The sequence below is a fragment of the Lissotriton helveticus genome, chromosome 11 (assembly GCF_964261635.1).
Source record: "Lissotriton helveticus chromosome 11, aLisHel1.1, whole genome shotgun sequence".
Classification (NCBI taxonomy): Eukaryota; Metazoa; Chordata; class Amphibia; order Caudata; family Salamandridae; genus Lissotriton; species Lissotriton helveticus.
The window spans coordinates 1,187,209,803-1,187,222,938 of record NC_136072.1 but is presented as its reverse complement, the minus strand read 5'-3'; the positions used below and the strand labels follow the sequence as shown (position 1 = coordinate 1,187,222,938).

Here is a 13,136-nt window from a genome sequence, read left to right as displayed (position 1 = left end):
GAGGCCTTCTCATCGCGACACGACTGCAAGCCTTTACGGACATGGAGCGGAGCCCGTTTAAGTACTGCCCGCTCTGTGGGTCCAAGTACCCACACATCGATCTACACCCCGTGTGTAACAAGTGCCTTTCACCGGACCACGACGACGGCAAGTGCAAGGCCTGTGCACAGTTCCGCTCCAAGAAAACTCTCAAGCTTCGGCGCGCGGTGCGCTTGGAAGCTAGGCAAGCGGCCCCGGATCCGGAGAACATCTTCGGCGACCAGGAAGAAGAGGTCCAGGGTCACCATCTACAAATCTCCCCATCACAGACGGAGGTCGAGGCGGATCCGGGAGACGACGACGGAGTCGCGGGTCAAGTCCTCGAATACGTCGAAGAGGTAGGAGACGACGATGAGATTTATGGGGCCGCGGCGGATAGCTCAGCGGACGAGCTCTGCCCCGAAGGTTACGAGGATACCGACCGGGACACGGGATCGCCTGTCGGCCTTACCCAGGACCCGTTGCCGCAAGCCACAGCCCCGCCTTCGGGCCCGGCTACGGACTCACTTGCTGGGCACGCTGTTTCGAAACCGAAACTGAAACCATCGGGGTCGTCAACACCTAAAATGGCCGACCCGAAATCGAAACTGAAACCTAAGGACTCGAGTGTCCCTAAGATGGCTGCCGTGCCTGTGAAGACGTCGGTGCCCGTCACCCCATCGGCTCCGTCGACCTCCGGTCCGCAGAAGCCGAGGAAGTCTGTCGATTCCGATGCTCCGAAATCGAAACCGACGCCCGAGGAAGGGGCCCCCAAGAAAGATGGTCGGCACGGATCAGCGGCTACGGCGCCGTCCAAGCCCGCCAAGGTCGGCTCCAAAGAGGCTACGCACAAGAAGTCTGCGCCCCGGCCTCAAGATTCGGAGGTGCCGAAGACGGTTTCCGCGCCCAAAACGCACAAGGCCCGCGAGGACGTCGGATCCGAAGGACCGCTCAAAGCATCCTTGTCGGCGACGAAACCCACTGGCAGTGTACCGTCCCCCATTGCGGAGTCACTGCAGAGAATCAGGGAGAAAGCCTTTGCTCCATCGGCTCCGATGCCATCACCGCAGCCGCAAAAGGACGCTCCGGCTAAGCCTTCTGGGAAACTCCTCTTTCTCTTGCCACCTAAGGAGGCGCCGAAAGCGTTTTCGACGAAATCGGCTCCGAAACAGGGTTCCTCGCTGCCTGACCCTCTTCCACGTCGTGTACTCGAATCGGAAGACGATTCAGAGCATTTCATCGATGCTGCCACCGGCAAGCTGACACTCTATAAACGGAAGATCACTTCTGAGCCGGTGGACCCCTACATCATCCCACTGAAAAAGAAGAGGGTGCCCCTTGACGCCTCAGGCCTCACGGAACCGATTCAGCCTCCTCCAAGACGGAGCCCTACTCCCTCCCCAGAACACTCTGTGGGTGAGGAATATGATGAGGATGAGCAGTACAATTTCCCTATCGATGAACCTGATGTACAACCAGATTCATACGACGACACTGGTGACCAGAACACCCAAGGTGTGGGCCAAGACCCGCAGACCTTTAATGCACGTGCATCCCCGACTGAGGACTCAGCAGGATTTCATGCACTAATTGAAAGGGGGGCGGCCAATCATGATGTGGACATGCATGCCGACCCGGTTGAGGAAGACTTCCTTTTCGACACCTTTGCCATATCTGAAAGGACAGTAAAGACACTTCCTATGCTGAAAGGTGTTCTCAAACATGCTGGGGACATTTTTAAGGAGCCTACGAGGGCGAGAGTGGTCAACCCTCGCATTGAAAAGAAGTACAGGCCTGCACCTGCGGACCCCGTCTACATCCGGGGACAATTGCCACTGGACTCTCTTGTGGTTGCCAATGCCAGGAAACGTGCCAACTCCCAGACAACGGGTGAAGCTCCTCCCCCGGATAAGGAGTCCAAAGTGCTTGAGGCAGGAGGCAAAAGAGTGGCTGCACAGGCGGCAAACTTTTGGCGCATCGCAAATACACAGGCGCTCCTGGCGCGTTATGATAGGGCGCACTACGACACCCTAGAACAGGTTATACAACACCTGCCCCCACAGTTCCAAGAAGGCACCAAAATGCTTATTGAGGAAGGAAAGCTAATATCAAACGCAGCCATCAAGTGTGCACTTGACGCTGCGGACACAGCTGCTAGGGCTATCAACACTAGCGTTATGCTGAGAAGACAAGCCTGGCTCCGCATCTCAGGGTTTAAGCAGGATATTCAGACAACAATTCTGAATCAGCCAGTCAATCCTGATAGTCTGTTTGGTCCGGATGTTGACACCACCCTAGAGAAAATAAAGAAGGACACGGAAACTGCTAAGTCTATGGGGGCCCTGCAGTCCCAACAGTTTCGTGGCAGCAATTTTCGTCGCTCAGGTGCACGTGGAGTCACCAGAGGACAAATGGGTCAACAATCCCAGTTCTCCAAAGGTGGGGCGCAATCCTCGTTCACTAAACAGAACAAGGGAGGTTATAGGAATAACAGCAACAGAGGTCGCGGCAGAGGAAACAACAGCTCCCGCACCTCTACTCCAAGCAAACAGTGACTTTCTGTCACTGCCCCCCGACCACCTAACACCTGTCGGGGGGAGACTGCAGCAGTTCCTGCCCGTCTGGAGAAACATCACCACAGACAGGTGGGTGCGACAACTAGTCCAGTATGGTTATTGCCTAGAGCTGAAATCCACTCCACCCAACATCCCACCGAGGCAAAGGCCTATGTCCGCAGAGCACTTGCACTTATTGCAGCAGGAAGTGGTGGCGATGCTGCAAAAAGGCGCAATCGAGCTCGTGCCGGTGGGGGAGGAAGGCACAGGGGTATATTCCCTGTACTTCCTTATTCCAAAGAAGGACGGTTCTCTCAGGCCCATTCTCGATCTACGTCCCCTCAACCTGTACATACTGTCAGAGCATTTCCATATGCTTACACTGCAGCAGATTCTTCCCTTGCTAAACCAGGGAGACTTCTTAGCGACCTTAGATCTCAAGGATGCTTATTTCCACATTCCACTACACCCGTCACACAGGAAATACCTCAGGTTCACTATTCAAGGCAGGCACTACCAGTTCAAAGTCCTACCCTTCGGAGTCACTACAGCCCCGAGGGTGTTCACCAAGTGTCTAGCGACAGTGGCGGCGCACCTCAGGAGGCAGAATATCCATGTCTACCCCTACCTAGACGACTGGCTCGTACAAGCCAAGTCAGAGCAACAGTGCGCCGCAGACATGTCGACTACAATTCACCTTCTTCACGATCTGGGTTTCTCCCTAAATTACCCAAAATCGCATCTTCAGCCGACACATGTCCGGCAGTTCCTGGGTGCTACGATCAACACCCTGACAGCCATGGCTCAGCCAAACCAAGTCAGAATCGACAGCATTCAGTCGCTGATCCAACGATTCCGACCACGCCACTCCCTGCCAGCGAGAGTGTTCATGCAGTTGATAGGCATGATGGCCTCCTGCATCTTCATAGTCCCTCACGCACGGTTACATATGCGCCCGCTCCAGGAGTGCTTAGCGAATCAGTGGACACAGGCTCGTGGGCAATTGACAGACCTAGTGTTGGTTACCAGTCGGGCATACGACTCTCTGCATTGGTGGACTCCACACAACCTTTGCAAGGGCCGACTGTTCCAAGAGCCCGTGCCGCAGATTGTCCTGACAACGGACGCATCTCTCCAGGGATGGGGAGCTCATGTGCTCACTTACACAGTGCAGGGACTATGGACGACGCAGCAACAGAAGATGCACATCAACTATCTGGAACTGATGGCAATCTTCATGGCGCTCAAGTCCTTCATTGTACATCTGAGCAACAAGGTCGTGCTAGTCCGGACGGACAACATGACCGCGATGTACTACATTCAAAAGCAGGGGGGCACCCACTCGCCACAGCTGTCTCATCTGGCTCAGAGCATGTGGAAGTGGGCCATTCAGAGGAACATTTTCCTCATGGCAGAACACCTCCCGGGCAAGGACAATCAGATGGCGGATCTGCTCAGCAGATACAGCCATCAGATGCACGAGTGGGAGATACACACTTCTGTTCTCCACCCGTACTTCCAGCAGTGGGGTCATCCGGAGATAGACCTGTTTGCAACAAAAGAGAACGCAAAATGCCGACTCTTTGCCGCCAGGTTCCCTCACCCACAGTCGCAGGGGAATGCGATATGGATGAACTGGTCCGGCAAATTTGCGTACGCTTTTCCGCCAGCCCCTCTAATACCGCTGGTCGCAAGAAAGCTAAGGCAGCACTCCATGACTCTCATCCTGGTTGCTCCAACGTGGGCACGACAGGCTTGGTACACCACGTTCCTCGAACTCTCAGTGGTGCCGCATCAAAGACTGCGCCTCACGCCCAGGCTTTTGACGCAGAACCATGGAGACATTCAGCATCCAGATCCACAACAGCTCAACCTAGCGATCTGGCTCCTGAAGTCCTAGAGTTTGGATACCTTAACCTACCTCCAGAATGCATGAGTATCATCAAGGAGGCGAGGAAACCAACTACTAGAGCATGCTATGCTGCAAAGTGGAAGCGATTTGTCATCTACTGTACGTCCAATGACATCAACCCACTAGATGCATCTATCCCCAACATCATCTGCTATCTGTTACATCTCTACAAGTGCAATCTGGCGTACACTTCCATTAGGATACATCTCTCAGCCATAGCGGCTTATCTTCAGAACAGGCAGCACCTCTCTGTCTTCAGAGTGCCCGCCATTAAAGCCTTCCTTGAAGGTCTGAAGAGAGTCATTCCCCCAAGGACGCCACCAGCTCCGGTGTGGAACCTCAACGTCGTTCTCACCAGACTGATGGGGCCACCATTTGAGCCACTGCACTCGTGTGAGCTCCAATTCCTTACGTGGAAAGTGGCCTTTCTGATAGCTATTACGTCTCTGAGGCGTGTCAGTGAGCTGCAAGCGCTCACCATACAAGAGCCGTTCATTCAAATTCACCCAAATAGGGTAGTGCTACGCACTAACCCTAAATTCCTTCCTAAGGTGGTGTCACAGTTTCATCTTAACCAAACTATTGACTTACCAGCATTCTTTCAAAACCCGCAAACGGTGGCGGAAAGAATGCTCCATACCTTAGATGTACGGAGGGCGTTGATGTACTACATAGACAGAACACAACCCTTTAGAAAGACAAAACAACTCTTTGTTGCCTTCGCACCACAACACAAAGGCAACCCAATTTCCAAAGCAGGGATAGCCAGGTGGATTGTTAAGTGCATCCAGATATGTTATCAAAAAGCCAAGCGCACTTTAACAATACCCCCCAGAGCGCACTCCACACGCAAACTGGGGGCATCCATGGCTTTCCTAGGGAACATTCCTTTAGAGGATATTTGCAGAGCAGCCACGTGGGTCACACCACATACCTTCACAAAACACTACTGTGTTGATGTGCATTCCAAGCAGCAAGCAGCTGTAGGACAGGCTGTTCTCAAGACACTTTTTCAGGTTTCTGCAGCTGGCACGGGCAACCGCCGCTGATGGAGGGACTGCTATGTATTCTATGCTAAGATATGAATTTAGCAGCCCACATGCCTCGAACTGAATATGCTACTTACCAGTATGCATCTGTTCTTGGCATGTAGGGCTGCTAACATTCATATCGCCCGCCCTCCTCCCCGGTGCCTGTCGCAGCTGCAGATATACTATTGTATTTATTCTTTAGCATGGACATCCTTTACACTTTTCACTCCATCTTCTGCCACAATGGCGAAAAACAATCTGGGGATGGAGCCGATGCCCATGCGCACTGTAGTCCAGGGGAGGAGCCACCTATCTCAGGATACTTCGAAGACTCTTCCAGGACAACAATGTGCAATCATCCGAGCCCAACACTAGGCGGCGATCTAATGCTAAGATATGAATGTTAGCAGCCCTACATGCCAAGAACAGATGCATACTGGTAAGTAGCATATTCATTCGGTTCCCCAGCATAGCCTCACTATCCAAGGGTCCAGATCCACTGTCGTTTTCGACCTACCTAGTCGGGTTCGCCCGAGAACAGTAACTTTGTGAGTTCTAGCTTCCATAGGCTTTTTCCCGCCTTACGCGTGAGAGTTCCCACTCTGCACGTGGTGTCCCTAGGCCTCCTGCTCCTAACCTGAGTGTTCAGTATTGTAGGCCTAGCGTTTCTAAAGCCTCTGAGAATCGTTACTTACCTGCTAGTAATTCGCATTCCACTTTTAGAGTATATGGTTTTTCGTGCCCCTCGGGCATTTGTGTAAATTGTGCGACTTGAAGTATTTTTATAAGAGTTTTGTTGTGTGCTTAGCTCCCTGTCTCATAAAGAGCCAGGGTAGTCTTGTTATAAATAAATACACTGTTTATTTTCATAACAACTTGTGTGGTGTCCTTTCACTGGGTGTTCAAGGGGTAATGTGATGGTAAAACAGCTGGCTTAACACGCCCTCTAGAGTCTTAGCCTTAGACTGCTCGTATCCATGCTACTAGGATAGCTGGTCTATAAGGTTGACTTACAACCAATCATCAATAAGGGTTGTTTGGACTGATATATAGTGATCACTAGAATAGTGAACACTGCACATCAGGCCAACTTCTCACAATCCTGGACTCCTCCCTCACGATGACCAAGCAAGTCAACGCCGTCTCGTCATCCTGCTTCAACACCTTGCGCATGCTCCGAAAGATCTTCCGATGGATCCCCACCGAAACCAGGAAGACCGTCACCCAGGCCCTCGTCACCAGCTGTCTGGACTACGGGAACACCCTCTATGTTGGAACCACAGCCAAACTCCAGAAAAGACTCCAGCGCATCTCATCCTGAACATCCCTCGCCACAGCCACATCTCTGCCCACCTGAAAGACCTGCACTGGCTCCCCGTCAACAAGAGGATCACGTTCAGACTCCTCACCCACGCACACAAGGCCCTCCACGATACGGGCCCGAAGTACCTCAACAGCCACCTCACATTCTACACACTAACCCGCCAGCTCTGATCCGCCAGCCTCGCCCCGCCTCCGTCCCACGTATCCGCAAATCTAGCGTCGGAGGAAGATCCTTCTCCTACCTGGCAGCCAAGACATGGAACTCCCTCCCCACTCACCTACGGCTGACCCTGGACCATCTTTCCTTCAGGAAGAAGCTCAAGACCTGGCTGTTCGAGCAGTAGCACCCCCCGCCCCCCCTCAGCGCCTTGAGACCCTAACGGGCGAGTAGCGCGCTATACAAATTCTGCTGATTGATTGATTCTTCGCTTGCAATATTAAAGCATAAGATTTTCAGTAGTGCAGCTGTCATGTTATGTCTAGGTGCGAGGGACTGACCAGAACAGAATAACAAGGGGCATTGTTTATCGACCTTGTACATAGTGTGCAGACTAAACCTCCGTGCACAACAGAGTACGTGAAAAGCAGACAGTTCTCATGTGAAAGGGTACAAAGTATTGCAAAATAAACGCATGTAGTGCCGTGCGCAAAAGCAGCCTAATGGCAGCTAAGCTCACGTTAACTTAGCAATGTAGACAAAGAACCCTACATCCATTCTACAGATCCCTTTGAAAGCAGGAAGTTATTTACCTGTAATCCTAGTTATTTTCCATGGAAATCCTCATGAATAGTCCAGCAAGCCTCCAACCTCCCCAGACCAGAAATCATATAAGTTTTTTCCACTTACACTCTGAATCCTCTTAGTTCCGTAAAAATTAACTGACCTAACACCTTTTGATTAATGTTGGGGCACAGGAGGAAGGGTGAGGCCTTCAAATGCACAATGCCAGTTTTTACTCATGTCTATGGCAGCCTGTCTGCTTACATTGCCTTTCTTTTCCCTCTAGAGAAAAAGTATGAAAGATATTTCTAGTACTATTTTGTAAATGTAGTAACTTGGCTTTAATTGTTTTTTTTTTATGAATGGCTGTTTTTGGCATGTTAATCAGCTGCACAAATGTTTTTCTCTTATTAAAGCACACCTTTCTCCTGAAAAACTTTAGGCACATATTTATTTAATTAACTGCTTCAGGATCCCATTCGTGGCTGCCACAATTCAAGTGCTCACAACTTTGAGGATTGTCCTGGATGAGAATGAGGATTACCTACCTTTCGTTTCACTACCACTGCTTGATTCTTCCTTAAATTGTATCCTAACCATTAATCAACTATTATGTAATTGTATTTGCTGCTTTATTTTGTTTAGAGTAGATGACTGTATTCTGATCCTTTTCTTCAAGTCACAATGTGACTCTTTTTTTCGTTTTTAATTACAATGTAAAGATCCCGCAACCTGGTCCAACACGGCCTAGGTCTACACAGCATCTGCCACCACAACAGCAGCCACCACCAGCTGAAGGAGAACTTGTTGGACGTGGGAGGCAGCGTATTGTAACTGCACCTGCAAGGCAACCATGTGGTGAAGGTAAGACTGGGATTCAAACATATTTTCATGAACTTTACTCCTATGCATGTGTTTATAAAGGCTGGTGATTTATAGATAGCAGATAGTCACGCAGTGACCGGTGTGTTTGACACAGCAACTCTTCCTTGGGCCTGTAAACCTCCTCTCAGATCACCATGGTTTTAGTTTCATGTCAAGGCATTGAACGCTGGGGGGTATCTGAGGATGTCTGATCAACATTATTTTTCACTATTGATCAAATGCATTGTTTTCCGTGGTTTGCCTTCTACCTTGTTTGTTGCAAGAGGGTCATACCCTGACATCCTGTGTCTAGTCTGTTTGTCTGTAGAAATACACCTCCTTTTACTTAAACTTCTTCTCCACGAGATGCTTATAGTCACAAGCGCTGAATTTTCATGACTACACATGATCCTGGAGCACATTGTATTTGTAAAGTGCAACATTCATCTCAAGGGACATCACATCGCTAGGCGAGCGTTATCCTGATATTGTGAGTGCGGTTGTGAACAGTTTCAGGTTGGGGCGTCGGCTGGGATGGTAGGTGGCTTTCACTATAATCTAGGTAACAGGGAAGTTTTTAATTTCTTTCTAAAGGACAGGTATTTGTCCGTTGGGTGTAGATCTAGTGGAAGTTCATTCCTGTGGACGGCTGCTAGTTTTGAAAAAGATCGATCTCCTGCTCTAACCCTTTTGGTCTGTTCTTCTCGGCCAGGGCCTGCTGGTGAGACCTCAAGTTTTGTCGGGGAGCATAGAATTCTAACTTATCTTGCGAGATGCGGACCGCTCTTGTGTAGCGCTCTGGAGCATGAGCTTGGCCCTTTGGTGTACAGGCAGGTTGTGCAGTTCTCTCAAACTATTAGATACCCAGCTGTACTTACTTTTATTGCAAACCAGTCTAGCAGCTGTATTTTGGAACACCTGTAGTCAGGAGATAAGATACTCCGGCATGCCCACATAGAGCGCATTCCTGTAGTCAAGTCTGCTAGAAAATGAAGCCTGGGTAATGGACCCTCCACAGTTTAAGGGGAATCCAGGAAAAAAGACTTCGAAGTAGTTTCAGTATAGCGAAGCTTTTTCCGCACAGCTTTAGATCTTGACCTTGCATGGTCAGTGCATTATTGAGTATGCACACATTTTTTGCAACTCGCTTGGGTTTTGTGGCAGCTCCCAGCGTCCGGGCCACCAGGTGTTGTTTCAAATTAGTTGTGCTCCACCGAAAAGCAGGATCTACGATTTTCCGGCGTTTAACTTTAAACAATGTTCCATCATCCAGGTTGCTATTTCAGTGAGACAGTTAATGAAGTTACTTTTGTTGTCCTCATGCTTGTCTTCCAGGGCAATTAACAGCTGCTTGTCATCTGCGTAGGAGCAGATTTCAAAGCCCCATTTCCTGCTAATCACAGCTAAGGAGGAGACATCGGCACTGAAAAGAGTGGGGCTCAGGGTGGCCCCTGCGGTCCTCCGAATTTGCCCATTTGAATTTTTTTGTCATCTATTTTGAAGGAAGGAGGTGAACCACTAAAGAGCTTTTGAATGTATTCCTTTTTCATGAAGGATGCACAGCAGATGGTCATGAGATACAGTGCAGCAGCATTATCTTGGTCCACCAAGGATCTAATGTTGTCTGACACGGCGAGTAAGGTGTACTTTTTAACCTATTTGCATAAACAGTCCAATTGTAAGGTAGAACGTGTGGTGTGGCCCATGTGTTTTGCCTCTACTTTATATTTGAACTGTTTTGCCTCTGCTTTATATTTGAATTGAATGATCATGTGACAGACTGTCTAACTTTGGAAGTATTTCCAAGGTATTATAAGTTCTCCAGTATTAGGGGTTTCTTTCATAGATTCACATGCTTGAATATTCCCAGTCGTCGAAGTGGGAGTCCCACGGTAAATAAAATAGCAATAATGCTAAATATATGTATATGTTCGAGGTATGTGGGCTGCTGAATTCATATCTGTGCATAGATCGCTGCCTAGTGTTGGGTCCGGATGATTGCACATTGTTGTCCTGGAAGAGTCTTTGAAGTAGCACGAGATAGGTGGCTCCTCCCTTGGACTACAGTGCGCATGGGCATCCTCTCCAGCCTCAAATTGTTTTTCTCCGCCATTGGGTTCGGTTGTACTTTTCTAATCTCCAAGTTCGAAATCAAGAAAAACTCTTCTAAAGGCCAAAAGGCCTTAGGATCCGTCGGTATTGTTCAGCGCTCGGTGCCGATACACTTTTACAACTTTGTTGCACTCCAGTCGTCGAATCGGGCCGTGAGGCCTTCTCGACACCACGTGGACCGACCGTTGATGGAACGAAGTCCATTCAAGTAGTGCCCTCAGTGCAACTCGAAGTTCCCGCACACTGACAAGCATCCAGTGTGCAATAAATGACTATCTCCAGATCACAATGAAGATAGTTGCTTAGACTGTGCCCAGTTCCGATCAAAAAAGACTATTCGGAATCGACGAGCGGCGAGGAAAGAAATGCAAAGAGCCCGATAACCTCTTCGATGACTAAGATCATCTAGCGAGCGCTGAAGAATCAGATCAAGACGACAGACAATACTCTGAGCCTGACTCCGAATATTACCCCGAGAAAGGAAAACTAATCGTCGATCTCGAGGACTGATCAGGACATCGTAGCAGTTGAAGACGACTCCGCTGACGGCAAGGGGCGAACTGTGAGTACAACGCCCCATATAGACACTACACCTCTATCAGAGACTCAGGTTGAGGCATCGCCAGCAGGCCTTAGCCGAGATCAACATCCTCGTTTTACATCCTCGCCATACCGCCCAGCTAATAAATTATCAAAAGAGCCCTCTGAGACACGTTACACAACATCGGTTCCATCGAAACCGAAACTAATCGACAATATAGTCTTCGGACCGAATTACGTCGAACCGAAGGTATCTAAGCTGCAAGGCGACAAACCGTAGGCCACAGTACCACTGCAACCTTCGAAACCAAAGACCGTCGAGTCGACATTGAAGAGCAGAGCAGTCGAGTCGAGCTCAAAGTCGAAGGCCGTCGAGTCAACCACGAGTCAACCACAAAGCCAAAACACGTCGATTCGACGCAAAAGCACGTCGAATCAACCCCCTAAAAGAACGTCGAATCGAGCAAATCAGCCTCGGGTATCGACAAAGGGAAAAACACGGTTGACGACAGAACAAGGCCTACGCCCAAAACTACCGTCGTACCGAAACCGAAGGTGGACGAAAGGAAATCGGTCGAGCCGAAGCCCATTGAATCGAAAAAGGGCGTCCAGCCAAAACAGCAGGCTCCAAAACAACATAAGGACATTGTCGAACCGACAAAACCGCTCGGTCTGAAACAGGTCGTGAAGCCAACCAAAGAGGTTCAACCAACAAAACCTGTTGAAAAACACCCAAAACCGATCCAAACACCTAAAACGGTCGAAGCCCCAAAAAGCGTCGACCCGAAGGAACAAAAAACCAAAGGTTACAGCACCAAAGACTGTGGAAGAGGAACTTCTTCACCCAGATCCCTCCACAGAGGACCAGTCAAAACTATACATCGACCCAAAAACTGGTAAAGTGACTGTTTATACCAAAAAGAAAAGACCTCTACCAACTGAAGACCTTTCCGAGATCCCCTTAAAGAAAGAGATGGTGCGACCTCTCCTATATTCTTTGAACCTATCACTCCTGCTATGCCTACTACTCCTTATGCCCCAACCTCACCGGCACTCTCTCATTACAACCCTGATGAAGATCATGGTGCGGATGTAGGTTTTGGTTATCCACAAAACCGACTTTCAGAGCCAAACACACAACCATGGGGTGGAGGAGGGGAACCAGACACTAAAGGGATTCTGCCCATTACAGACCCTGCAGCATACCCTACTAAGCCATCACCCACAGAGGATACAGTAGCATTTAATTCACTACTAGATAGAGCAGCAACCTACCACAATGTAGAGATGCACTCTGATGCTATTGAGGAATACTTCCTCTTTGATACACCGACAACATCTGAGAGACACGTTAAAACACTCCCAATGATAAAAGGGGTATTAAAACATGCAAGTGACATTTTTAAGGACACTGCTAGGGCACGGGTCATAAACCCTAGAATTGAGAAAAAATACAGGGCTACACCTATAGATCTTACATACATTAAAGGTCAGCTACCCCTAGATTCCTTAGTGGTATCTGTGAGAAGTTGGCCTGATATATGATGCTCACTAGTTCTAGTGATCACCTTGTATCAGTCCAAACAACCCTCATGGTGATTGGTTGTAAGTCAACCTTATAGACCAGCTATCCTAATGGTAGCATGGACAAAGCAGTCTTAGGCTAAACTCTTTTGGCATGTGAAGCCAGCTGTTTACCCACAATATAACCCCTTGAATACCAGATGAAAGGACACCACACAGGTTGTTATGAAAATAAACGGTATATTTATTAATAACAACACCTCTGAACTCTTTATGAGGTCAGAGGGCTAAGCACATGACAATCTCTTACGAAAAATACTACAAGTCGCACATAATTACAATGGTGCCCTAGGGGCACGACAAACCATATACTAAGTAAGTGGAATGTGAAAGTCGATAAAAGGAATGGAGCTGTCCAGAGGCTGTAGGATCGATGGGACCACGCTACACTAACTTCAGGTAAGTAATAGGAGGCCCATGGGACGCGTGTGCAGAGTGTGAACTCACACGCGAGATGTGTCACAACGTCTATGGAC

General features: G+C 49.1%; 1 protein-coding gene across 1 annotated transcript in view; it reads left to right on the top strand.

Moving 5' to 3' along the window:
• The window catches only part of PIWIL1 (piwi like RNA-mediated gene silencing 1), a 1,966,306-nt gene that overhangs the window by 311,893 nt on the left and 1,641,277 nt on the right, over window positions 1-13,136 (top strand). The window contains exon 3 of the mRNA XM_078668015.1: window positions 8,283-8,424. Within this exon, the coding sequence (XP_078524141.1) occupies window positions 8,283-8,424 (142 nt within the window). The remainder of the gene's footprint in view (window positions 1-8,282; window positions 8,425-13,136) is intronic.